We start from the raw sequence: 24,826 nt of genomic DNA, 5'->3' as shown, positions 1-24,826 counted from the left end.
AATTTCGTTCCCTTTCGTGTCCAGTTTGTCTTTGTCTCTCCTTGCTGTCTCCTCCAATGTGTCCCTAGTGTGTAGCCCATCATGTCGATCTATTAATGTCAAGTTCGATGTCATTCTCTTTCTCTCTGTCCCTTGCTCTCGCTCTGTTTAGTCAGTCGTGTCTCAGCGCTGTTCCCCTATCTCGTTAGTTAGATTATTGTTCAGCTGTGTTCCCCAGGTGTTTCCTCTCCGCCCCGATTCCCTCATGTGTATATATCGTCTGTGTCTCTTTGTTTTCTTTGTTCAGCGCCTCCAGTGTTTGTTTCCATGAGTGACTGCCAGTTACTTAGTAGGATTTATTTCCAGAAATAAAGCAGTTCAGTTCAGTCAAGCCTGAGAGTCCTGCATTTGGGTCCCAACCTGCCTGCCACACTCGGGTATATGTATTCATATAAGGCTTCAGTGAAGGGTAAGGATCTGGCCACATTATTATGGCCCTGGACAGAGTTGTTATGACTGCTCACTGCAATTGTAAAACAGCGGGTCACAAGTCCACATGTATGGAGGACCCATTTTACAGCTTACAGCACTTTAGGAAAAGCATCTGCTGTAAAGATGTTGGGGCCTGAAACCACAGGACACCTTATAAAGTCCATGCCTCTGTGGATTAGACCTATCTCAGCAGTCCAAAGGGTACCTACACAATACTGGGCAGGCTTAAATGTTACAATTATAAACAGCTTTGAACCGAAATACGGGATAAGAATACCTGATCTGTATCTCATGAGTCGGCCATTTTTCCCAGGTAAGTAAAACAGGAAATATAGAATCACAGTTCAGTGGTGTAGATACAGTAGAAACTGAATTGTTGTCAATATGACAGAGAGGAAGAGAAGCAAGGAAAGCCAAGAGATTGTAAGAACAGATGATATGACAAATGGTTGGTACAAAGACTCAAGCAAATAACATCGAGAAAAGAAAGCGCACTCTTTCCCTCATTTCCTCTCCATCTTCCTCTTGCACTCAAAGGTTATCTCTAACACTAGGTCCTTTCAGCCCAATAGGGAAGGGGATAATTGGCCAGTGGAAGCAGGGAGGTGAGGTATTTCAAGCTGTCTCTATTCCAAATCCAACACGAAGGCACAACTCTATCAATCCCAAGTGCACTGGCAGGGAGGCCAAGTGGGGGAGAGGGGGAGAGCTGTCAAACAGAGAGCATAAAGGATAAGCGCTCAAGAGGATGGAGAGAGAGCCCACCGTGAAATGAAGACTTACGAACAGGGAGGTGAATGGGATGGGAGGGGGATTGGCAACAGAAAGGTTATTTCTGGACACTGCACACAGACATGCTGTAGTATTACAGTCAGATGTGCATATGCAAACACAGAAGTACAGGTACAACATCCATATTGAACTGAATCACATGACCTCTAATGCTAAATAAACATCTGTGTTCATGTACTTTGTCCTGAACCATCAACCTTCCAATTAGTAGATGACCTGCTCTACCTCCTGAGCTCCAGCCAACCCTTTGGACACACACACTACAATTCAAACTATTAAAAACAAACAATATGCAACATTCTCATGCCCCCCAGAATGGCACGGCATACATAATTGCAAGGTCTGCAGATTTGACTTTTGCTGACATTTATGCAAAACAGATTGTGCGCATTAGATGTCATCGCTAGTATCGCTAATATGCAATATGCAAATGAAAATGCTTAGCCAAGAAAAACTGATATCAGATATTTCTGACAACTTCAGAAATAATTGTATTGATTGATGCCTCATCCGACTATCAGACAATGGAGCAATATTTACAATAATGAGATTGCAGGCAGAAATCAGTAAATATGCCACAGGGTAAAATTGTGTGTGCACGTGTGTGTACATCTCATATGTGCAGTTACAGCACGTTCATATTTTCCTGCTGTGGTCAGGTTAAACTGGTGATATAGATCCAAATAGAGTGTGATGATCACTTGTAGTTTGCTTCACGCCAAGCACTGAAAAACACCTCAAGCTGGGCAGCATTAATGAATAAGTCCCAATATTAAAGGATTAAACATGAGGACACAGGCTCATCACAGATACAGCTGAGAAAGTATTTTTCAAATTTGTATGTTATGTTGCTGCTCCATAATAAATACGTTTTGATTTTTTTTGTAAATGTATTTATAATTCTAACCTGAAATATGTATATAATATTTTATATCAAAGCAAAAAACAAAAGTTTCACAGAAACTGCCTGCAATGCTAAGACACAGCTCTGTGTTGGGAAGAAAAAAAAATAGTGGCAGAGAATAAACCATGGTAAGAGAGCTGATGACCACTAAGCTTCAGAGATCCAATTTGGAAATGAAAAAGCTCCAGGAAAACAATCATAACCACACCTGTACAGTACATTGATCTGACTTTCATGGTAGAGTGGGCAGACAGAAACCTGTATACAATATATAAGGGGCTATAATGGGCAAATACTGGCAAATATAAGCATGTTATGGTATCAATGAGATGTCGTAGGGCATCTCATTGAAAAAATAAGAAGTGTGTTGCAAAGCTCACTCCACGCCCTTTCATATGATATATTACTCAATGTGGTTTCTTGAATTTGAAGGTCAAGTTTGATCTTGGATACTAACAATGGAGGGGTCAAGGTCAAATGCTTAACCAGCCTAAGTACTCAAGACCTAATGTAGTTTTAAGACTATCCATAAAAACTGTGGGTAATATATTTGGTGTGACCTTGACCATGATGCCATTGTCACCAAAATTAGATCAGCTCGAGCTACTATTGGGATCAGAATCAGAATCAGAATCAGAAACTTTATTGTCATTGTCACGAGAACAACGAAATGAAGAATGGTCATACCATCACACAAAATTTGGAAATGATATCATGAAAACTGCATGAAAACAAACAGACAAACAAATTGAACCGATTATATACTCCCTTCCTTTTGGGGGGAGAAGGAGTGATTGCTCATGTCTTCTGTACAGTAATTTAATTATAAGTTAATATACTATACAAGTTTAAAAAAAACAAACAACATAAATAATTCAGTGTTAGCTGAAGGAGGGTTGACATTACCAAAATGCTGCAACATAAAATGTGAAGAAAAAAAAAGTATCTACATACTTATTGAACAGGTTTTATTTGCAATAGAGACACTGCAGACTTTATCCTTCTCAAGGTCATTTGGTGGTTAATAGACCCATTTATTTATTTGGGGGGGGAAGCAGCCAGGTAGCAAGGTGGAGGTTGTGATAATGGATTTTCCCTCTTCTTGGAATGACAAAAACTTCTAAAAGTCTATTGAAAGCACTTTAAACCTGCTGAAATGAATCTATGAGCACAGATCACAAAGACAAGTCGATAAGGTCACTGTCACCACAATAAGAATGAAAACATAGGTCTCTGTTTCTCTTAAAGTTGCAAAAAGAACAGGCAGAATAGCAAGGCGACATTTCACACTTGAATAGCTGCTCCCTGTCATTTGTTGGGATCTCAGTGTCAATATATGGAAATGGGTAAACAGAGAAGACCCCTCCTTCTGAGGTTTCTACAAAGGTCGATCAAGTTAAGCAGTATTAGTCAAAGACTGCTGCTGTAAGCTGTTATGACCTGGGAAAAAAAAACATATCAGCAACTATTTTATAGGCACTAAATTAATCATATTTACAGTAACATTCAGGTTAGTGAAATTCTGTAGGCTTTAACAGCAGCATAACATCCACACATTAAAACTTTAATTGTGACTGACACAGTATAAAACTGATAATTATCACATCTGCGTTGCAGGTTTAAGAATGACTTCTTTCGTTCTTTTCAATTAAAATATGGTATTAAAATACTACATTGCCACTGCTAATTTTTGCTATATTTTTTATGTAACCCAGGACAGTTATGTGGTTTGGCTCTGGGCCAAGATTTTTAGGACAGGAATAACAATGTATGAATGTGTGAAAAACATTTTTACTTTTAATTTAGCGTCCCAATGGAAAGCAAGCACATTCTTTTTAGGGCTCAATACCATGCTATCGTAAAAGTCTGCAGATAATTTAATAATGCTAGTTTTTATCCAGTTGAATTTTACCGAGGAGTCAGATTCTTTATCAAACTGAACCCCACAGCCCAGCTGATCACTTGTCTAAGATCCTGGATGAAAGCTTACTTTTTCTCCCAGGGCCTTGAGGCTATCCAGGAAGCGCGGCCAGAAATCCTTGAAAAGTGGCCGGTCGATCTTCTTCAGACTGTCTTGGGTGCTGGCATCCACACTGACATACAACTGAGTAACTGGCACCAAACTCCTAAAAAGAATTTGGTTGAGAAAAGACAAGAATTATGTAGCTGCTGCAAAATTTAAGACGCATTTAAAACAAAAATTACATTCTCCTAAGAAAACACAGTTCTCTGATGCAGGCACTTATATCCTATTCAGACAACGTGATTAATTGCCAACTTGATTCAGTGACACAAGAACATCAAGTCAAATACTCATTGTTGTTGAAGCAATGGTTTTCTTTCTTTTTCTATAGATAATCAATAAACAAGGAGAATACTGAGCTGGAGCTGAGAAAGAAACTGTAAAAATAAAGAGTACCTATTATAAATATCAAGTAAGAAAAAAAAAACTTATTTGGGTGAAACTGAACTTTGGTCATATAAGTAATCAGAAAAGAGTAATAGAGCAGAAAGTACCACATGAAGAACGTTTATAATACTGGTGAAAGAACAAAAAAACAAATAAAGCAAAAAACAAAAACACATTTCCCCTTGTTAAAAGAGCCGTGGAATAGATTCTCCAACCCAAAGTGCAACAGCTCATCTCCTATAAGATAGCTCTGGCAGACAGGATAAATGGCTGATGCCTGGTGTCCTTGCCTTTAACTTGCTCGATGACTATGTGATAAGCCTGTGACAGGCCAGTTAGCCACAATATTGGATATGTCAGTGTGTGTCGTGAAAACCGGTAAGTGGTTCTTGATAGAGAGGTCAATATCCTGTTCATTTCAAATGGCTCACGCAGCATTCATCCATTACAGTCTAGACTTATAGAAAGTGTCAACAGTATTCTGTGTACTAAATGGGAACACATACAATATTTTTTTCTTTTTTAAACAAGCAGCAGCATCTTCACTAAGAGTCTGTGTGGCTACAAAACCACTGAAAGATTAAAAGGCAATGATAAATTTAGTTTGTGCAGAAGTGGTAACTTTCCTCTTCGGAGTGAAGAATGACATAAAAATACAATAAAAATTTCTGTCTGCTGATCTAATCAAGAATTTAGCAGATTTATTCACCACTCATAGAATGGGCAATCGTGGCTCAAGAGTTGGCAGTTCGTCTTGTAATTGGAAGGTTGCTGGCTCGAGCCCCGGCTCCGACAGTCTCGGTTGTTGTGTCCTTGGGCAAGACACTTTAGCCGTTGCCTACTGGTGGTGGTCAGAGGGCCCGATGGCGCCAGTGTCCGGCAGCCTCGCCTCTGTCAGTGCGCTACAATGTATCTTGCCATCACCAGTGTGTGAATGACTGAATGTAGTGTAAAGTGCTTTGGGGTCCATAGTGACTAAGTAAAGCCCTATACAAACAGGGCATTTACCAGTTACCAACACTCAATTGGAAAACTTATTCTTGAATAAAACATGTCTGCAAACAAAGTAACCTTTGTGTTAGGTAACATTGTTAATAATACAACAGATGTGCACTTCAGCATGCTTTTTTGTAGCATGACAATATTGCCCTGACAAAACTTTTGGTACTTCGTCTTACACTTCACATTACACTGAGTGTGACTCACAAAAACTTTTCATGTTGATGCTTACAGTCCTTCCTGAATCTAAGGCACATTTCACTTACTACACTTAGTATCTAACTGTGTTTGTGGTGAAGCTGTAGTGAAAGAAACATTAATAAAAACAATCGAGACCTTGATTCTTATCGTGGTTAGGAATTTTTTAGTAGGGGAAAAAATGGGTTTGGAATCTACAGTATGTCTTACGGATTAACTACAGAGACCTCACCTTCATAAGGAAAGTCAGAAAATAATATATGTTTACACACTCAGGCAAAGGTACCAACAATCAGCCATTATGGTTTAAATGTTTTTTTTTAATATAATTATAGAAAAGCGTTCAAATTATCCCAGTACATGCAAACATTTAAGGTTTTTAAAAATCCATCAATTTAATGAAGGTTAATTGAAATTATGTGCTGCTCAAAGCACTGAAAAATGGATTATCTCCCCCCCCCCCGCCGACTAACTCTTTAATCTTCTTGTTAGGGTTAGGTAGGTTATTAAAGTATGAAAACAGATCAAACTTATTTTAAGATTACTTTAATAGTAAGAACAAAAAGATCATGTAACACACAAAGAAGATATTTTTTCATTTTGCTTGTACCTGATTTCCTGGGGGAACTGCGCATTGGTTACCAAGAAACTGGAGATCTGATGGTGGTGGAGGAGGCGAATGAAGTTGTTGATTTCAGGATACATGATTGGTTCACCAACCAAGGACAGGGCGCAGTGCTTGACTGCTAGGCCCTCCTCATACCTGTCAGGCTTTACTCCAGGGACACCTAGCAGGAGAGACGTCAATGTCGGAGTAGATCATAGTTGTCAGACACAAAAAACAACTGTGTGAAGCAATAGACTGAGGTGAGGTTTTGAACTGAAGGCTGTTTTAGTGATTACCCATTGTAACAGGGCAGCCCTTAGCGGCTGGAAACACAGTGAGATGGACCAAGGCAAGTGTAGTGGAACAAAGTATTTATTTGCTATACAGCTCTCCTTACAACAATTAACTCGTCGAGCTTCTTCACAGCACAATCAACCCCTCTAATGACAACTGGCAGCCTTAAATATGTTCAGCTGTCACGGACTAAACCATTATTCCACTCTCAGGTAAATTATTAAATCCCAACCTTCCACCACAACACACTATATGTCAATTAGAATAAATAAATACATAAATAAATTTCACATTTTCATATTAATAAATAGTTCACACTTTAATTTTACACCAAACCCAATATTATAAAAACCCAGAAACCTCAAGCACAAAAAGATTCACCACACTCTCTTAACCCATGGTCTCTCCCGGAACCTTTAAATGGTGTCTGGACCCCTGGGGAAACATTTGCCCAAACACCTTGAAGAGGACACAGGCAAGAAAGGTGAGTAATCATTATCTTACAAACACTTATTTGCACCAGTTTTATTCCTAGATTTCACACACACACACACACACACACTTGCATTAGTGTTCCTTACTGGTAAACTTTAATCACAATCTCAATCACCATTCTTCTCTCCTCACAGACAACCACCATATTCCTTGATGAGGAGCAGCTGTGCAGGATCTGAAACAAGGCTACCAACTGATTTTAAAATTCCCAATAAATAGTCAATAAATAATTAAACTTCTTGTGTGTAAATGTTTTACTGTGCAAATCTAGGCTTAAAGTGCAATGCTAAATAAAGTGCTTGATAAGGTGCTTTTAATAAAGTGAAAGGTGTGCTTAAAGTGCTATACAGATAATATAATATAAATAAATGTAGTAAGGGAGTCCTCTTCCTTACACCCATAACCAAAGAGTCACAAGAAATAGATGTGAAGATGAACAAGAGAGATCTAGGGCTTGACATATCTTCATTTCAACTCTTGATCCTAGGCTCTTAAACAGTTAATCCATTTCCTTCAAAGTGTTGCATAACAGAAGATCCATAGAATAAACTGCAAAAAATAACCACAGCAATGGTTTTAAACATTCACCCAATAGACAGTTGCTCATTTGGTGTTTTGAGAGCATGGTGGAGAGCATTTTATAATAGATGGATCTAAAAACCTCCCATTCATTTTTCAGCTGTGTTGAGATCTCGAAGGACACAAACCATGCTAAAAATCTATCTATCCATCCACCTATTCATCTAAAATTGAAATAAGAATGTTGATGAATGAAATCAAAAACACTGAAAAGAGCAGGAGAGATAATGTGAAGTATGTAGGTATATGAATGATTTAATCAGGCCAAGTTTGCTTTTGGGATTCCAGCCTGGAAATGGTATAAAGTATTAAAAGCAGTATGACACTGCAGGAATTTGTAATAAAGGGAATAAACAAACATGAAAATGGTATCAGAGAATATTCAAAGGGTTTAATGTGATATTTCTCAAGCCAGAACAGAAGACATTTTTAGACTAAATTCAGGAAATCTTACAGAAGATCTTGATATGAATCATGAATATATATATATACACCGGTGTATATATATATTTTTAATAACTTGGTAGCTAGTAATGCAGAGAGCAAAAAAGAATCAGTATTTGTTGCTTTTAAACACTGTGTGTCTACACACACTTTTTTTTCAAGATCTTTGAAAGACAGAAGACTCTTCAGCAGATTTAGGAACTCTTAGTTGCTTCTGTCTCTTCATGTAGCCTCAGATTGACTTGATGATGCTGACATCAGGTCTAGGGGGGGCACCATCTGTTCTAGGACCTCTGGTTATTCTTGTTGCTGAGAATAGTTTTTATGAGTCTGGCTGTATGTCTGGAGTCAATGTTATGACACTGCACAGTATCATATGCGAAATTCCATTAAATTCTCACATAATTAGAGAATTATGTGGATCACTCAGATTATAAAAAGTATATTACATAGATATATGGATCTCTCTCTCTCTCTATATATATATATCTCTATCTATCTATATCTATCTCTATCTATCTATCTCTATCTATATATATATATCTATCTCTAGATCTAGGGATGGGTATCGTTTAGGTTTTATCTGATACCGGTGCCAAATCGGTACTTTTGAAACGGTGCCGGTGCTCAAACCGGTGCTTAAAGAATGGAGAACACAAACTTTGTCCAAAAACCTCATGTTCAGCTGTTTTGTTTTTGTAAAAAGATAACAATGTTAGCCTTTTCTGCAGCTATGGGGCATATATGGTATCACTCTTGGCTGGAAGCAGTGCTTAAACAATGGAAAAAAAACACAAACTTTGTCCAAAATCCTCTCATGTTCAGCTGTTTCCCACTTTTTCTTTGGTCATTTTAGCCTTTTTGTCCAGGGTGAAGGGAGTATCTGCCATCAAACAAGAGGACAGCCGCATGTAGCTATGATGATGTTTGCTAGTTCACCTTACATGCATTAATGTAATAACGTGGTTAGCCTACTCAACGTAAATTACACACGGACAACATTAAGCGACTCACGCAGAAAAGAACGGCTTCTGCTGCCATCATCATCCTCATCATTTCTGCTACACTGGCAGGGCTAGGGGCCAGGACTCTATTCTTCGGGTTTTTGGGGGATGTTGCTCCGGTCCGATAACTGGCAACCCACCCAACGTGCACAGTGTGAGGTCTCGCAGCAAGCTATCAAATACGGCGCATTTCTCAGCTTTTAAAAAAAACGCTATGCGTCGCCAGGTGTTTCATCGGATTCGAGGTGTTACCTCCTTTGACAATATCACAGTATCAGCTTAAAGCACTTGTTGCTGCTGAGTTTGCATCTTTTACTGTGAAGTACAGCCAGACTTTTGACCGCTTCGCCTTGGACATTTTTAATCTGTAGCTCTGCTCTAACTGAACGTACGTACCTGGCCCCGCCTACTATCCTGGGAAACGTAAAATGATTGGCTAGAAGTGTATCACAGCTCAGGAAAAAAAAAGCACCGAAATAAAGCACCGAAATGTGCGCTGCTTTTCGGTCTGGTTACTACCGTTTATGTCAGAACCGGTGCCATCATGGCACCGGACACCGGTACCCATCCCTATATATATATCTATATCTATATATCTATATATAGATCCATATATATCTATATATCTATCTCTATATCTCTATATCTATATCTCTATATCTCTATATCTATATCTCTATATCTATCTTTATATCTCTATATATAAATAAATAAAAAGTGGCATTAGCATTACAATTTAATTTGGTTATCTTTGCAGGCTTCTTTTCTGAGTTCAATTTGTATAAGAGTTGAGTATACTGAAGACTTTGTCATGATACTGTCCACTCATATCAGTGCATCTGCACCTTTACATTATGAAAAGGGTACAGGTTAGTTCAGTATGCATGAATGAAGAAAGACATTTCATGTACTGAAAGTGCCATGCTGTTGTAACAGGGAATGACATTACAAGATATTTAATTAATGTGCTGACTTGTCTGCCAAAGTAAACTTCACCAAGCTTCTGTTGCACAGTGACATAAATAATTGTGTGAATTGTAACAAACTGCCTAGAGTGTAGAATTAAGTGGGACAGTTAGATAAATACTGAATACAGGATACGTATCACTAATAGTTTGGGGTTCATTATGCTTGGTAATGAAAATGATTGAGATTAGATACTCGTTTGCAACAGTATCTATATGAAAGTGCCCTCTTTGACTCCTGCAGTTGACACACAGCTTCACACAGCACTTGCAGATAGACAGTCACATAACCACTCCCCTCACTACTGGCTGAAGCAGTTGACATGAATTTTGAGAGGTCATCAAAGCTCCTACTTTAGAAACACTGAAGGATTAAACAGTTGTCACAAATGTTAACTTGCCTGGAGCATACGTAAATGTTAGACGCTTAATTATCGTCAATTACCCAATAGCCACTGACCTAGCCTCAGGGGGGTCATAAGCTAGTAGACTATGCAACTATGCATCCCATAACTGGGATGGTTGCATCAGGAAGTGTATCTGGTATAAAACCTTTGACAAATCAAAGGTACTTTCAGAACAGCCTTTGTCAAACAGCCACATAAGCTTCCTGTTAAGTCATCATTAAGGTAACAACTAGCAGCTATGCTCATCCATAACGTTATAATTAACAGTGTTAATTTAACAGCACAGAACAAATATTTGTGTCATGCATAGGTTGAAGCTGAGAAGCCTACCAGGAAGGAACTAGACAGAAATTGTTGCAGCCTACCTTTCTATTTGATCAGCAATAAAGGTTTGGTGCAACGCAACCAGCAACAGCACTACCTCAGACAAGCTAAAATGTTGGTGTCTGTTTGGGTTTTTTTTTTTGGCACTATGTAAGGTAATCTTAAAATATCCCATTTACACACCTTATAGGTTTTTTGTTTTTTCCAAATGGTATTGAGTATTTTCCTGGGTACTGATATCAAGCTTGAGATTCTAGTATCATGGCAAGCCTAATGCGTGAAGAACACAGATTTATTCCTAGATGCAGTCATCAAGACAACATTACAAAGAATACAAACAAACTCAACAAGCAGATCCCAGGGTAATAAGCTAACGTTTATGCTTTTAAACTACGAGTAATAGCTTTCATTATAAATCCATTATAAATTGTGCCTGACATTAAACTGCTACTTGAGACCTTTTATTCAGTAGCCCATCATGGAGTCAGAGCAGACACCAAGCTGCTTAATCACACTGAAGGTTTTGTGAGCCACTGTCTGGGGATTTCATTGTGCTAGAGAGAGTAAAATGTATCACTGTCAATTGTAAAAGAAGTTGAAGGCTGCATAATGTGGTCTTACAGTGCAACTGGAAAGATGATTATGGATGATGATGACAATAGAAGCTTGTGCCTTGCTTTAGTATGCCTCTAATTAGAATTGCAAAGTTGAAAATATACGTTTTCTATCATTTTACTGTAATGTCTTTTGTGAAATATTGGGGGGGTTAACTCTAAGAGAAATATGAAGGTGGCATTCAGGACAACCATTGGTATGCCATTGCTCTTTTGCAACCACATCAAGAAAAAATTATTAGATTTTCTATGATGATGTGCGTTATATATATCCTTAAACTCAGCTCTGAGAATCATATTAACTATAAAATAGCCCCTTTGAAGAAGATACGTCTCAGAAGTTTTTTGCATTTATATCATTTCACGAGCACAATGTCTGCAGTGTTTTATAATGGGATCAGCAGCAGCTTTGAGGTTAGAGAGGCAGCTCTCTGACCGTAAAGTTGCAGGATCAGGCCAGGCCTCAAGAATAGTTGGCTGGACCGAGGTCCTACATGCCGGCCTAGCAATCATGTGAATATTTTATTTATTAGCCATATAATATCATATTACATAATGCAGGTAAGTGTATGGTGTCAGTACTGACTTGTACATGAGCACGATAGAAAATAAGATGAAGAGTTTAACTGGAAAGATGCTGGTTTGGGCTTGATGGAAATGGTCTCTGCAAGTGTGTTTATGCTAACTAGAGTCACAACAGGCTGTACGGACAGAGTAACATCCAGTGTTGAGCAGAATGCAGTTTGGAATGGAATAATGTAAGACTGTATTTCTGTACCACAGCTGACACTCGAGAGCAAGAGTCTGAAAAACATTTGAAAACACTTTTGTCTTTAACAATATGGTAATGAATTTATCCGCATTTCTTTGAGCTTGTCACAAAACAAAACAGATGCAAACACATTCTTGACTATTAATTATTCACAATTGTTTTATCTAGAAAAATATAAAAACATTCATACATTTAGCTTCTCAAATTGTTATTTTATATCACTGTAAATCAAATGGCCCACACATACATGAAAAACTTAAGAAATCTTTTTGCTAGGCCTTTCCACTATATTTTGAATAATAAATAACTGTTTAACACAGACAATATAAAATATTCTTACATTTATGTGTAAGAACATTGCAGTATAAGCATTGTTTTATTCCTACAACTCATTAAGGAGTAACTTAGTCTGAACTCTAACCTAATTTTGCTGATTACCTTTAAATCCACACGAGGAACAAAATATTTCTGAATTAGTTTGCCTTACTTAACGTCTGATAAATTTGTCACCACTATGTTTTGACAACATTTCTGAAAACCTCAAAGAAAATCTGCTTGGGGCATACACACAGGATCAGTAAATTCTGTTTGGACTGAGCTTTGAGTGGCCAGCCAGCCGTTCTCAGCCAAAGCTGGTAGCAGCCAGAGAAAAAGTCCCAAATGCCAGCAATGTTAGTACAAGCAGTAGAAGCATAGTCCAGAAAATGGGAGTACAAATAGGTTTAAATCTTTGATTTCCAATTACTAACTTAGATACCTCAAATGTTGATAAGTTTTAAGAAAATAAAGAGTGGAGTTGTTACAAACAGGAGGTGGAAATCAAAGATTGCATGCACTGTGTGTCTGTGGATCTGCGATTGAAAAGTGATTTATGAGCGAGGAAAGCAACAATGTGATGAAACAGCTCATCAGCCCCACAGATCATCAGCACTTGCATGTGAACTTTACTTCATTAAGTTTAAAAGAATTCATAAGTTCCAAGCTGAAGACCTTAAGGAGAAAAAGTGCAAAATGGCTTATTCTTGCACACTTTTGTGACTATGTTCAGTTTAACAAAGATGATGAACACTTTCAAGCATAAGCATAAGTAAACAGACAAATAGCCAGACAGACATTTAGAAAAAACATGCATGTTGTTGTTCATGTTTGCATGTGTCACCTGCTCAAAGCCTAACCTCTGAATTGTCGAATCATGTTCTGGTGCTTTTCCAGGGCATCCTCCAAGATTTTCTCTGCAGGATCCATTTTCCAGCGCCATTCAGTGCCGACAGGGTTGGTATGATGTCTGTTAGTGGAGCACAAACATGAATAAATAGGAACTAACAGCAGTCAAGATGTAACTGCTTCAGCAAGCACCAACCAAATGTAGCAATACAGCAAACTAAATATTAATCAAAGAGCAACCACTGTAGCCTTAGAGATGGTATTACCTTCTTTGGAGACATGCTTCTGGAGCATAAAAGGGAAAATGAACACTGCTTGTGGCTACAAATGGAATAAATGGCCTAAACAAACTGTAAATATGGGCTCCAAACCAGCTTCAGTACAAACAAAGGACATTACACCTCATCGGTGGTATTACTCCATGGTAATTCTGATTTAGAAAGTCCAAGACTATTAGACCGTTTGTTCAACACAAACATCACTTAAAAAGTTAAAGACATATTTCACTAGAATAAAAGGAGCATTTAACGAGGTGCCAAATGCTAAGACTCAAGTTATTTACTCACAGATTGAAAGTGAATTATGTGGGCGTGTGTATTATCACCCTATAAAAACATATTAAGTGAAAGAATGCATGCTCTCCCTTTGGGTGTTAATAACACGTTCCAACTATCCAAGTGTGATGTCTATGTGCAACACCAAATCCTGGGGTATCACAAATTTCTGTCAGATAAGTATGCACACTCTAACGTGACATATATTGATGGCGTCCATGAAAATCTTGATCCACCTGTTGCCACAAAGAGGTGGATGGTGGGGGCAGCAAGGAACAAAGCAACTGTGCCCCGAAATTGCTTATTTCCTGTCATCCCACATAGCTGTAGTAAGGGAGACGGGCAGATCTGTGTTGACAGGGCAGCAGTTCACCACAGCACATTCTGACAGCGACCTTTCAGTGCTCAACACAGTCGCCTTTTCAAATGGAACTTGAAGTTGGTAAAAGGCCCAATCTCTCACTAATGCCATGATGAATCAGTGTCCACATTTAGGCCTTGCAGCTATGCAGACCATTATCCATCTGCACATAAAACATGAACTTCTATGGAACAGCGAGATCATCAACAGTGACTGGACTAAACCCTAAATGGGTTTGGTTTAAAAAAAACAAAAAACCCTACAAGTTAGTAACCAAACAGGCTAAAACTAGTTAATATATAGCAAAATAAAAACACTCCTAAAAACAGGAAAACACATGTTGGAGTTATACCTTATATACAGTTGTGTAGCAATGGACAGTTAAAGTGATGGGAATAGGGCTGTTCGATATAACGATATATATCGGATGACGATATAAAAACGTCTATCGTTTCATTTTACGCTATTGTTTGTTTCGTGGTGTCGCAAAATAAACTGTTTACGGCAATATTTTTTCATCGTTTTGATGGTCACTGTATATTAATTTCTTAAAGTTCTCTCTTTCTCTTACATTTAATATAACCACACTACAGACGGACAAGCGCCGTTTTTAATGCGTTGTCGTTAGCAACAACGACGGTAACAGCATCGCGTGTCCGCTTGTTTATGTTCCACATAAACCTTTCACAATAAAGCTCAAGATCCTGTTGAGACTTTTCAAAATAATCGCGTGAAAGAGCAGATTATTTACAGATGAGAATTAAAAAAAGAGCCGCCAGGTGCTAAAAAATAAACCTTAGACTCAAACGTTAGAACAGGCTTTTCCCCGCAGCACGCCGTGTAATAAATACTCACAAAGAAAACGGCGGCCTTTACAACTTATGTCTAAAAATGTATAGTTTCATGCATCGGTTAAAACACTCGACTCCAGCTACATGACGCGCCGCTGGAAACACTTCACGCAAGTGGAGCTGCCCGAGATTCACAGAATTTACAGAAAATGTTATATTTTTGTGATTCATATGGTTATCGGGACGATACAATTCTTATATCGGGATATGAGATTTTGGTCATATTGCACAGCCCTAGATGGGAAGCATAAAGCCTGTACCCAGAAGGACTAGCATCTTAATTAAATCACAGTATAAATAAGACATGTACTCTACTAGGGTATTAATATTGATAGGCTGAAAGATTAACTTTTATTTGGATCACTTAAGATTCTCCTTAATGATGTCAAACTAAAAGAGAAGAAGTTGAGAAGCACATACCTCCAGCAGAAGACACACTTGTTAGCACATGCGAGGCTGGGGGTAGTCTCCATGCACCGGTGGGACTCAATACCGTAGAAAGTGTGCTTGTAACAACCTCCCCTTCCTCTCAACATAGACTAAAATAAATAAATGAATTACAATTCATGCATTCAGTTTGTCAAAGCTGTAATAGAAATTTGAGATAATTTAAAGGAAGTGTTTTAACGGTTTATTTAAAAGGGTTGATTTCGTTACCTTAGTCCATCGACAAAGCTTCACTCCTGAGTGACTCCCAATCAGTTTATATCCTTCACAAAAAGGTAAAAACACAACGTGTTATAAGGTAAAAACACAACGTGTTATAAATACGGCATCAAATCAGTGAAACACTTCACAATGCAGAACTGCACAAGTCAAATTAAGCTGAAAGAAACATGGACAATATACTTTTTATAGCTTTACTTCAGTAAAGCCTTTCAACATTCACAAAGTCTGATTTTTTAATGGCCCCATGCTAACAGCCACTGAACATATCCAGCAAAGTGTCTACTGGCAGCTTGAAGCCATGTCATTGGGAGAAAGGAGAGAATGTTTCAGATTCCCTTTTTGCACAAAAAGGTCTGTGAGGAAAGTGTTTCAAATGCCCCTGAGGTGGGCCTCTCTATCCCTTTTAACACCATGGCCTCAAACCACTATGAACAGCCGGATGTGGATTTCTCCTCATTCTCCCTCATTAAAAAAAATTGAAAAGAAAAAAATCCGTCCCGCTCTATAATATCTGTCAGATGGAATCCTTTTATCCTCATGACTTGACGCATTCATGAAATCCCAGGAAAAAACACAAACAAACAAAAAAACGTGATAGATTAAAGAAGAAGGGCTGCCTTTCCTTTTCAAAATCATTTAAAATAGCTTTCTAGTAAGTACAGCAGTACAAAGCCACACAAAGAATGTAGGCAGCAAGTTTAAAAAACAAAGCCTCCTATTTTGGAAGCTTGTGTGTGTTGTAGCTGCTATTAAAACCTTCATGAAATATCTAAAACACAAAAACACAGCAGGACATCTGTACCGGGGTGTGTTTGTGCTCGAACTGCTCCCACAGATCTCAGGTTTGATGCAAGATTAGTCAAATACAAAATGTTCCTCATCAAGGCTGTTTGTGGGTATATTTGCAGGAAAGGCTGAATGAATGAAATACACTTTTTTGATTTTTACACTTCAATGTAACAGCTTACCACTGAATCATCTTTTCACAAGTAACAAAAAAAACTGAGTGCAGGTCTACAAGACTCTGGACAACACAGTACTGAATCGGACCTGCTATTAGTGACTTTAACAAGAACAATGATTATCTTTGTGTTTGTGTGTCTCCATGCACTGTATATAAAAGATGGACATGTCTTCTGAATATGAAAAATGAAGTGATGCCATGTGTGCAGCGTCTCTCAGTTCTTCCGGTGAGAGCCTCCCCTCGCCATCATGTCAGGTTTAAAACACAAGATGACGACAATGAATATGCTCAATTCACATTAGACTTCACAAACCAACAGTTGATGTCACTGAGAATGTGTCCGTCTTTTTAATACACTCTATGATAACTGCACCATTTCAGAGAAACAGCATCGGAGAATATGAAAATTATAAAAACAGTTTACACTCATGTGATACTCTGTCTTTCACTCTTGAGCTGCTTGAGGGGAATGAAAGGAGCAGGGAGACAATGGCCTAACTGGTCTTCCACCAAGTAATGAAAGAGACGACTGCCAATTTACATATTAGAGTGACAATTTAAGCACAAAGATACCACAGATATCACCCCCACAACAGGTTTCACACTCTTGACTTTGTGCTTTTCTTGTCTGAACCAAACAGGAAAGCTTTACCTGGTGTGTGGCACAAAGAAGAAGCCAAACTCTGTGTGTTGCACACTACCGGAACTGACTGAAAGTGACATTGGTAAGCTACTTTAATAATTAATAATAATTTACTAATTAACCTCTACCTTCTAGTTATGACTTTCCCTGTCACTATTTTCTTGAAATAGGTTTCTCTTGAACCTCGCTGATGGAAAACTATTTTGCACACTGTGCAGCACTGTGTTAAAACTTTTTTGGACAATGCACAAGAGCAGTATGTGACACTGGCATCCAATCCATGCCAGGAAAAGACTATACAGGAAACATATCCTTCCAAGGCTGAAAACCATGAAGACAATGCCAAAACTTTCATCCTTCCTTCTAAATAAAACAAACTGCCCTCCAGGACTAATTGTTGCCAACATAAACACCACGAAATAGGTCAACATTTGGTCAAATGAAGTGAAGTCCTGTGTTCAGTGTCCTATTTATAGAGTGTTGTGTAAGCTAACTGTGGGGGGTATTGGCTGAAAATGACTGCTGGCTTGTGTTTTAATAGTGGGATAGTAGAAGAGTAGAATAGTAAAATCCAGACCTAATGAGTAAAAAAAAAAAAAAAAAAAATCAGCACATGGTGCACAGTGGAAAAAAATAGCAACAATATAAATAGTGATGGATTCACAGACCTTTTAAACAGAATATTTTGATGTTATTTCTACTAGATAATGTTAAACCTTAATACAACAGTCCAATTTTCAAATAGCCTCAGTTAAAACAGACACTAGTTATACATTCATATTATTATTTAGACATTAAGTTAACATTAGATTAACATTTTAAGCTAATCTTTAGTCCTGAACTTACTATCTTAAACAAGCAAGAACTGAAATGCACTGCACCCACCCACAGTTTCCATGTTGAACCTTTAAATAACAGCTCATCAGCAAGGTTAAAACGTAATGAAATTTCAGCAACTGATTAACCCAAATATACCCCAATGGTTTCAACTAATTTCTTCTTTCTGCATAGTACGCCAGAGCAATAAGCACTGATAGCCATTAAATACTTAATGAATTGCAAAAATACATCTTTAGCCATATGAGTTACATTAAATTGTTATGCAAATACCTTTTAGTACCACATAAATTTTAAAAAAATGGCATAACTAACAATCTATGTTTAAAGTGAAAAAAACTTTGCTGCCCTCTGTGGAAAGATGAAGGTTAAACATATGCTGAGAGCAGCTGGTGCACTCTGTCTGTAATGAGATTTCTTTGGTTTACAATGCAAAGCAATGCAGCTAGATAACATGCATATATTATTCGCAGTCACAAGTGACACCCACCAGATGTTCCTTTAGAAAGCGATATATAATTTTACAAATACACCTTGAAGAACCATAAAACTACCACTGACTGAGTCAGTAAGCTATCAGTGCTGGTAACTTGGCATTTTTGGTTTCTAATTTGCTTTTGTGACTTCTCTTTTGCTAATCCTCAATTTTTTTTCTGAATCCTCTTTCCTCACCTTGCTTTGTCAGTGCTTCTCTGAGGGCAGGGGTGATCATCTCCCTTCTTTCCCCTTCGTCTTCAATCTTCTGCACTCCGTTTAATTTGGATAGCTTCACCATCTGGCCGTCTCTTTGACTCTCCTCTTTGCTCTGAGGCAGAAACAAAACTTTCAGTCTATTATGGTCTACAGCCATATAAACATTTATATCTATACTAGGTAACAAAAGGAAACAGCTGGAGAGACATTTTGCAACTAATCAGGTTAACCGGCAACAAGTCCGTAACATCACAGAGTACAAAAAGAGCATCTTAGCGAGACGGGGTTTCTCAGAAGTAAAGATGGGCACAGGTTCTGCAAAAAAGGGGATCTAGATCTGCAAAAGATGACAATGTTTATTAATATTAAATTGTGAAAACTGAATGCAATGCTGTAGATGAGCCATCATCAAAAGATTCAGAGAAAAAGACATAATTAAATGATGTCTTATTTATAGTATTTGAAAAAGTTTTTCTGTTATGTTCTGTTGTGTGTGTAAAGAACAAAGTAAAGGCCACATGAATTGAGCATTTTGTTGTAAAGATGATCACGTCAATCCAGCTATGTATATATGTATATATATTTGTTTTGACAAGCAGAATAAATACATTAAGGAATCATTTACACACTTGCAAAAAACCATAAAGACATTACAAATCCAACATTTCCTCTTCAACCTGCCTATTAATTGCATCTATCATTACAATACATATGTATGTGGTCCATATTTAGAAACTGCGAGCGAAAAATACTTTGCCGTCTTTTCATTTTCCCTGCTTTGCGAAAATTAATAAGTTGGGGTTTTTTTTGCTTTCAAATGACCATCACAGGCTGCTTAAAAAGATGGACACTGCTGCAGACATCAACTGTTGTCTAAGAAAGTTGACTTTTGAAAACATGTCCAGGATCCATTTGGAAAAGTGATGACCAACTTTTATACAGCTCTCTGTATCACAACAGCTATTTTTTTTCTTTTTGCTGCATCATCATCAACATCTTATTTCATGCCAGGATTATAATACTGCAATGCAGTGATTTTGTGTATAATGCTAAATATCTTAGATATATTCTGTGGACAAATACAACAAGATTGATTAAATCCTGCAAGAAAACTTTGCCTGGGGACAGAGAAACAGGTGTTACTTTTCAGAAAGACGTGATGGATGACCAGCCTTTAACATTAACCATGGTAAATGACAGCTTCACCCAATTACTGCACCTTTGCCACTTCTTCAGTTTGTCTATAGGGATCTATATGTCACCCTGTCAGCACACTAGGGCCCTTTAGGTGCTAATACAGTGTCAGCAAATGCTGATAAATGTTCAACACACTTGTATTCTTCAAGAATGTAGATAGTTCACAGATTCCTTTGTAGCTCACCGTATGGTACTAACCCCCGTAGAACTGTGTGAAAAATACTTGTTAACATTGCACAAACCGTTACTGCAAATCAATGAGATTCTTATAGAGTCCATTTTAATCTTTCCTCTCTTATCTCTGGAGTCAGTAGTCTTGAGAACATTTGTACTCTCTCTTACTTGCAAATTTGCAAAAACTTTGATCCCGCAGTAGCAGATTTCTTGGTTAAATGGCTCTAAATAAATGAAAATATTGCGCTATACCCAGTGGAAATTTAATTAAGTCCAGTACTCACTCCCCTTTTAACCCATATATTTGCTTCTTGCAAGTGTAAAAGGAAAGATCATGCTCTTTAAATGCTAAATGTTTTACTCATTTACACCAGTTTGTCTCTAAATATGTCTGCTGCTTGGTGCTGAGCAGATAGAATACAGTGGGCTTCCACAGGATATAGCTAATTACTGCAGGCAAGTTTTCACCTCATGATAGTAAAACATCATTTGCATCAGGGCTAGAAATTATTGGTCAACTGCTATTTCCAATGTGGATTGTTACATGTGCTTCAGTGCACCAGCTTTTCTTTCTCAGTCATCCTGAGTAACCTGCTATCCAATTTATCTCCAGTGCTGACTGGCAGCAGAAGGCTCACCTGCACTCATATGATGCCTGAGAGTGGTTGTCAGGCTGATTCCTTCTCACGCTCCCTCACCTCCATCAGCACTTGCACTATTCCTCACATTTATTATAGGCTGAGTTGGGAATACCGGCATTCCAGATTTCAGGTTTGTTTTTTGTAGTCTAGTTTACTAACAGTCTAGTTTGGGGAGAAGCCTGAATATGACAGTCTATTGTGTCTGATTCATGATCTTCTTTCTCTTTTGTTTGGTGTTGTTGGTGCTACCATTTCCCTTATTCGGGTCTGTTCATTGGAAGTAATTATATTCCAGTATTAAAAGCTTGTGAAACTATGTTTTGAGCATCTTTGAGCAATAGATTTAGAAATTGTAACATATTACCGTCCAACCCTCTTCAAGGCCTCGGTAGCTCCCAGCATGCACGTCCATGCCTTGGTGCTTCCCAGCCAAGTAGCTACCCCAGTATGTAACAGTAACACAAATTAACTGTTAAACTTAGAGTCTGTGAGAATTTTGCTTCTGTTCTTTGTTTTAACGTAGTTGCAATTAATGTCCTTGGGTGTGGATAAGAAATTATGAGGTCTGTTCTTTGTGAAACTCTTCAGTAAGTTTCTTGTTGCAAGCCTAGAAAATATTTTAATAACTATCTGATCAACTGGAAAAGAAACAAGACAAAGTCAACTTTTCCACAGTCTGTGAGCAGTTGGTTAAATGATAATTGCCTCAATATTAATTCTGAATATAATTTTTGCCAGAATTGAGCAGCTGCTAATCTGTTTTAGTCTCCTAAAGCCTTTGTTAAAAAACAGAGAGCAAGCTTCTCTCTAAATATACTGCCAATTTTATTTGTGAACCTATGCTTCAGGTGTTCACAGTCATCTGTGTAAAATAGCACTCTTTTAACTTAAAACTGGAAGAATGCAAGCCCTTGTAGCTATCTAGTAGCACTATTTGCTCTGTGCATTTCCTCAACAATCATAGCCCCAAATACAGAGGAGGTTTCTCACACCTGACAGCAGCAGTGGTCCCCTAGAGCTCAGTTTTGATAGTAGATGCTGTGAACAAGGAAGCCACGCTGCTTTGTCAGAATACTGTCACATTTCTTTCTTAGATGGAAAAAAGATGGTGCTTGATGATATTTTTACGCGTCATTTAGATCACTGCAAAATGTGTGGGTTGCATGTTTTACTCTGAGTGACTTAAAGCGATGATCTATTCTATTATAGGTGACGTTAAGCTATGATCTATTCCAGTAATAAAGACAGGAGTACAAAAACAACCATACACTGTAAATCAGGGCGAGCAACAGCCATCCAGTGTTTCAATCATCGTGTGAATGGGCCTCAAGTCATTCTTAAAGTTCACCAAAAATCTAAACTGGGAGTGAAAACATGTACAGCCTACAATTTAACACTCAAGATTGGATAAGACTAGTTTGCCACTCAGCCGGCCCAAATGTCCACCTTCACTTAATGCATCTGTGACTCGTACAGTTCTGATAGCATACACAGCACGTAGCCAACGGTGAAACAATCTGTCCCTATGGTGTTTTCATGCAGCCTTGAAAATTTATCTGGCCCTAGTCTCTGGATCCCACTGATTGGCTTTCAGCCTTGACACCCAGTCATGCTTGGGCCAATCTGGGCTAACAGAAATGGGACATCTCACAGCATCGTGTTGTGCACGGGAACCATGACACAACATGGTGCTGTTGCAGATGAATGATGCAATAATACTTCACTGATTGAGTAGCACATGTGAATAAGGGAAAAACATAAAAGTACGGGAGGCAAAAAAAGCCCAAACCATGAACAAGTAGAAAATAAGAAAGACAAACACTCTAAGCTGGCAAAATGAATTCAATATTTTAAAGCTTAACCTTATTATCCAAATATTTTAATATATGTGAGAGAAGCTATTTGTTACCAGTGTTTGCTCCGGCTCCAAAAGAGGATTGCACACCAAGAAAATTAGTCTATAGGTGCACTACTCTCTATACTGTAAAACAATAAAATAACAGTATTTGCCATTATTTTGTGCTTATAACAAGTGTAGTCATATTGTAACAGATATGTTGATGGAACAGCATAAATTCTAAATTTCGAATATTTTTTTTTCTACATTTCTGTTTCTAAAACAGTTAGCAGACATTAAAACTTAACAAAAAAAAAAAGTGATGATTTATAAAAAAAATAAATAAATAAATAAATAAATAATAACAATAATAATGATAAAAATTAAAATTAAAAAGGCCTGCAGATGAATCAAAACTCCCCTGCACCCCTAAGAGCTCAAAATTGTTGTTTTCACTATGTAATCTGCCTGAGGACTTTTAACTAGGGTGCATTTTGCACACAGGAGGTTTAATAAAGCCAGTCCAGTCCAGAATCTGAACATGTTAATTTATGCCAATCAATGTTTCTGAAAATATAGAATATACCTTAGTAGTAGTTATACTGGCATCTTATGTGTGCTTTTTTCCTTTGGCTAGTGAGCTGAAAAGATAAAAACGGAGCCAAAATTGCTGCGTGCCAGCTCAGGTTAATGATGCGTTTTACACTAACTCCTAACTGGCAACAGTCCCACAACGTAAAATCGACCACTCTGGCAGAAATGGAAGACTCTTATGACAAAGTTTAGATGCCAATACTATAAACAATTGTAAAAAATCAATTTAGGACAACAATGCAAAATGAATTTTGCAGGCACTTGCTAGAATAAAAATGGAACTACAGCCAAAGACTGATATAGATTAAGGCCACAGCCAATCACAGCCTGTCCATCACTGAAGGAAAAAAACAAAACATGTATTCATGAAATGTTTAGCAGTGATCAAGTCATCCTGATTCCATCTGGGATACAAGCCACATGGACACCAGTACAGACAAATCCTTCCAGTTTCAGTTTTTATCAGTCAATAAATGCAAACTTATATTTACTCTTACTGAGCACTCAAAGCTCATTTCACACTACAAGCCAAACTTACCAATTCACACAGTGTTTTATTAGTTTCAAGAAATATTTGGTGTCTTTAAACACCTTTTACCTCCCATGCACACATTCATAGGTCAGTCGATGCATCTAAGGGGTAATGTGTGGTTTAGTATCTTGCACAGGGGCACCTACATCAACTTAATGGCAAAAAAAAGAGAAAGACAGGTTGGGCGAGGTAACCTACTTATCCAAGCACGAGGTGATTTGTGCGTGAATTATTCAGCTACTGACACTACACCATAATTGTAAACTAAAAACGAACAGGAGACTGATGTTTATTTCAGTGTAATGGGGTAGAGAGCATTAAATGCCACAAGGAAACTTGTGAAATCAGCGTGGGATATAAAACCTGTAAAAAAAAAAAAAAAAATGAATTGAAAAAAAAAATCCTCCCTTTCATCATTGTAATGGTATTTGTAAATCTGGTCCTCTTACAGTATTACAGATGTCAAATTTAAAGAAAATGTAATGTTTTACTAAAAATCACCATAAAGAGCCAGAATTAAGCCTGAAGAGTGTAACAAGCCCCACAGATACAGCATTTTCTAGTCACAGTTTGATTACTCACAGAGTATTCAGCTTGGCTAAATACCTGCTGTCTCTTGACAATATTAATGCTCAAACTAATTACATCTTACACTGCTCGCTCTGTGTGAACAAATTATGCAAAAGCAACATAAATTTGTTACTACAGGAATCCAAGTCATCTCTGGCATCCACGTGTGATGGCACAAATCATCCCAGAGCAGTTACAATTAAATCTTACATGACAGGTTAGGAATAAAGATGACTGCCTTGGGTATCATAAACAAATAGTCTATG

The 24,826-nt window shown here is 37.8% G+C and overlaps 1 protein-coding gene across 1 annotated transcript in view; it reads right to left on the bottom strand.

The window, feature by feature from the left end:
- The window catches only part of tyw1 (tRNA-yW synthesizing protein 1 homolog (S. cerevisiae)), a 60,387-nt gene that overhangs the window by 21,481 nt on the left and 14,080 nt on the right, over positions 1-24,826 (bottom strand). The window contains exons 8-13 of the mRNA XM_085429199.1: positions 18,995-19,127; positions 15,867-15,919; positions 15,630-15,748; positions 13,455-13,564; positions 6,385-6,562; positions 4,158-4,293 (exon numbers count right to left, since the gene is read on the bottom strand). Coding sequence (XP_085285325.1) covers positions 4,158-4,293; positions 6,385-6,562; positions 13,455-13,564; positions 15,630-15,748; positions 15,867-15,919; positions 18,995-19,127 — 729 coding nt within the window. The remainder of the gene's footprint in view (positions 1-4,157; positions 4,294-6,384; positions 6,563-13,454; positions 13,565-15,629; positions 15,749-15,866; positions 15,920-18,994; positions 19,128-24,826) is intronic.

This window comes from Rhamphochromis longiceps, linkage group LG14, assembly GCF_057381845.1.
Source record: "Rhamphochromis longiceps isolate RC_006_pf linkage group LG14, R_longiceps_female_GT1.1, whole genome shotgun sequence".
Classification (NCBI taxonomy): Eukaryota; Metazoa; Chordata; class Actinopteri; order Cichliformes; family Cichlidae; genus Rhamphochromis; species Rhamphochromis longiceps.
This window is presented reverse-complemented; position numbering and strand designations above follow the sequence as displayed.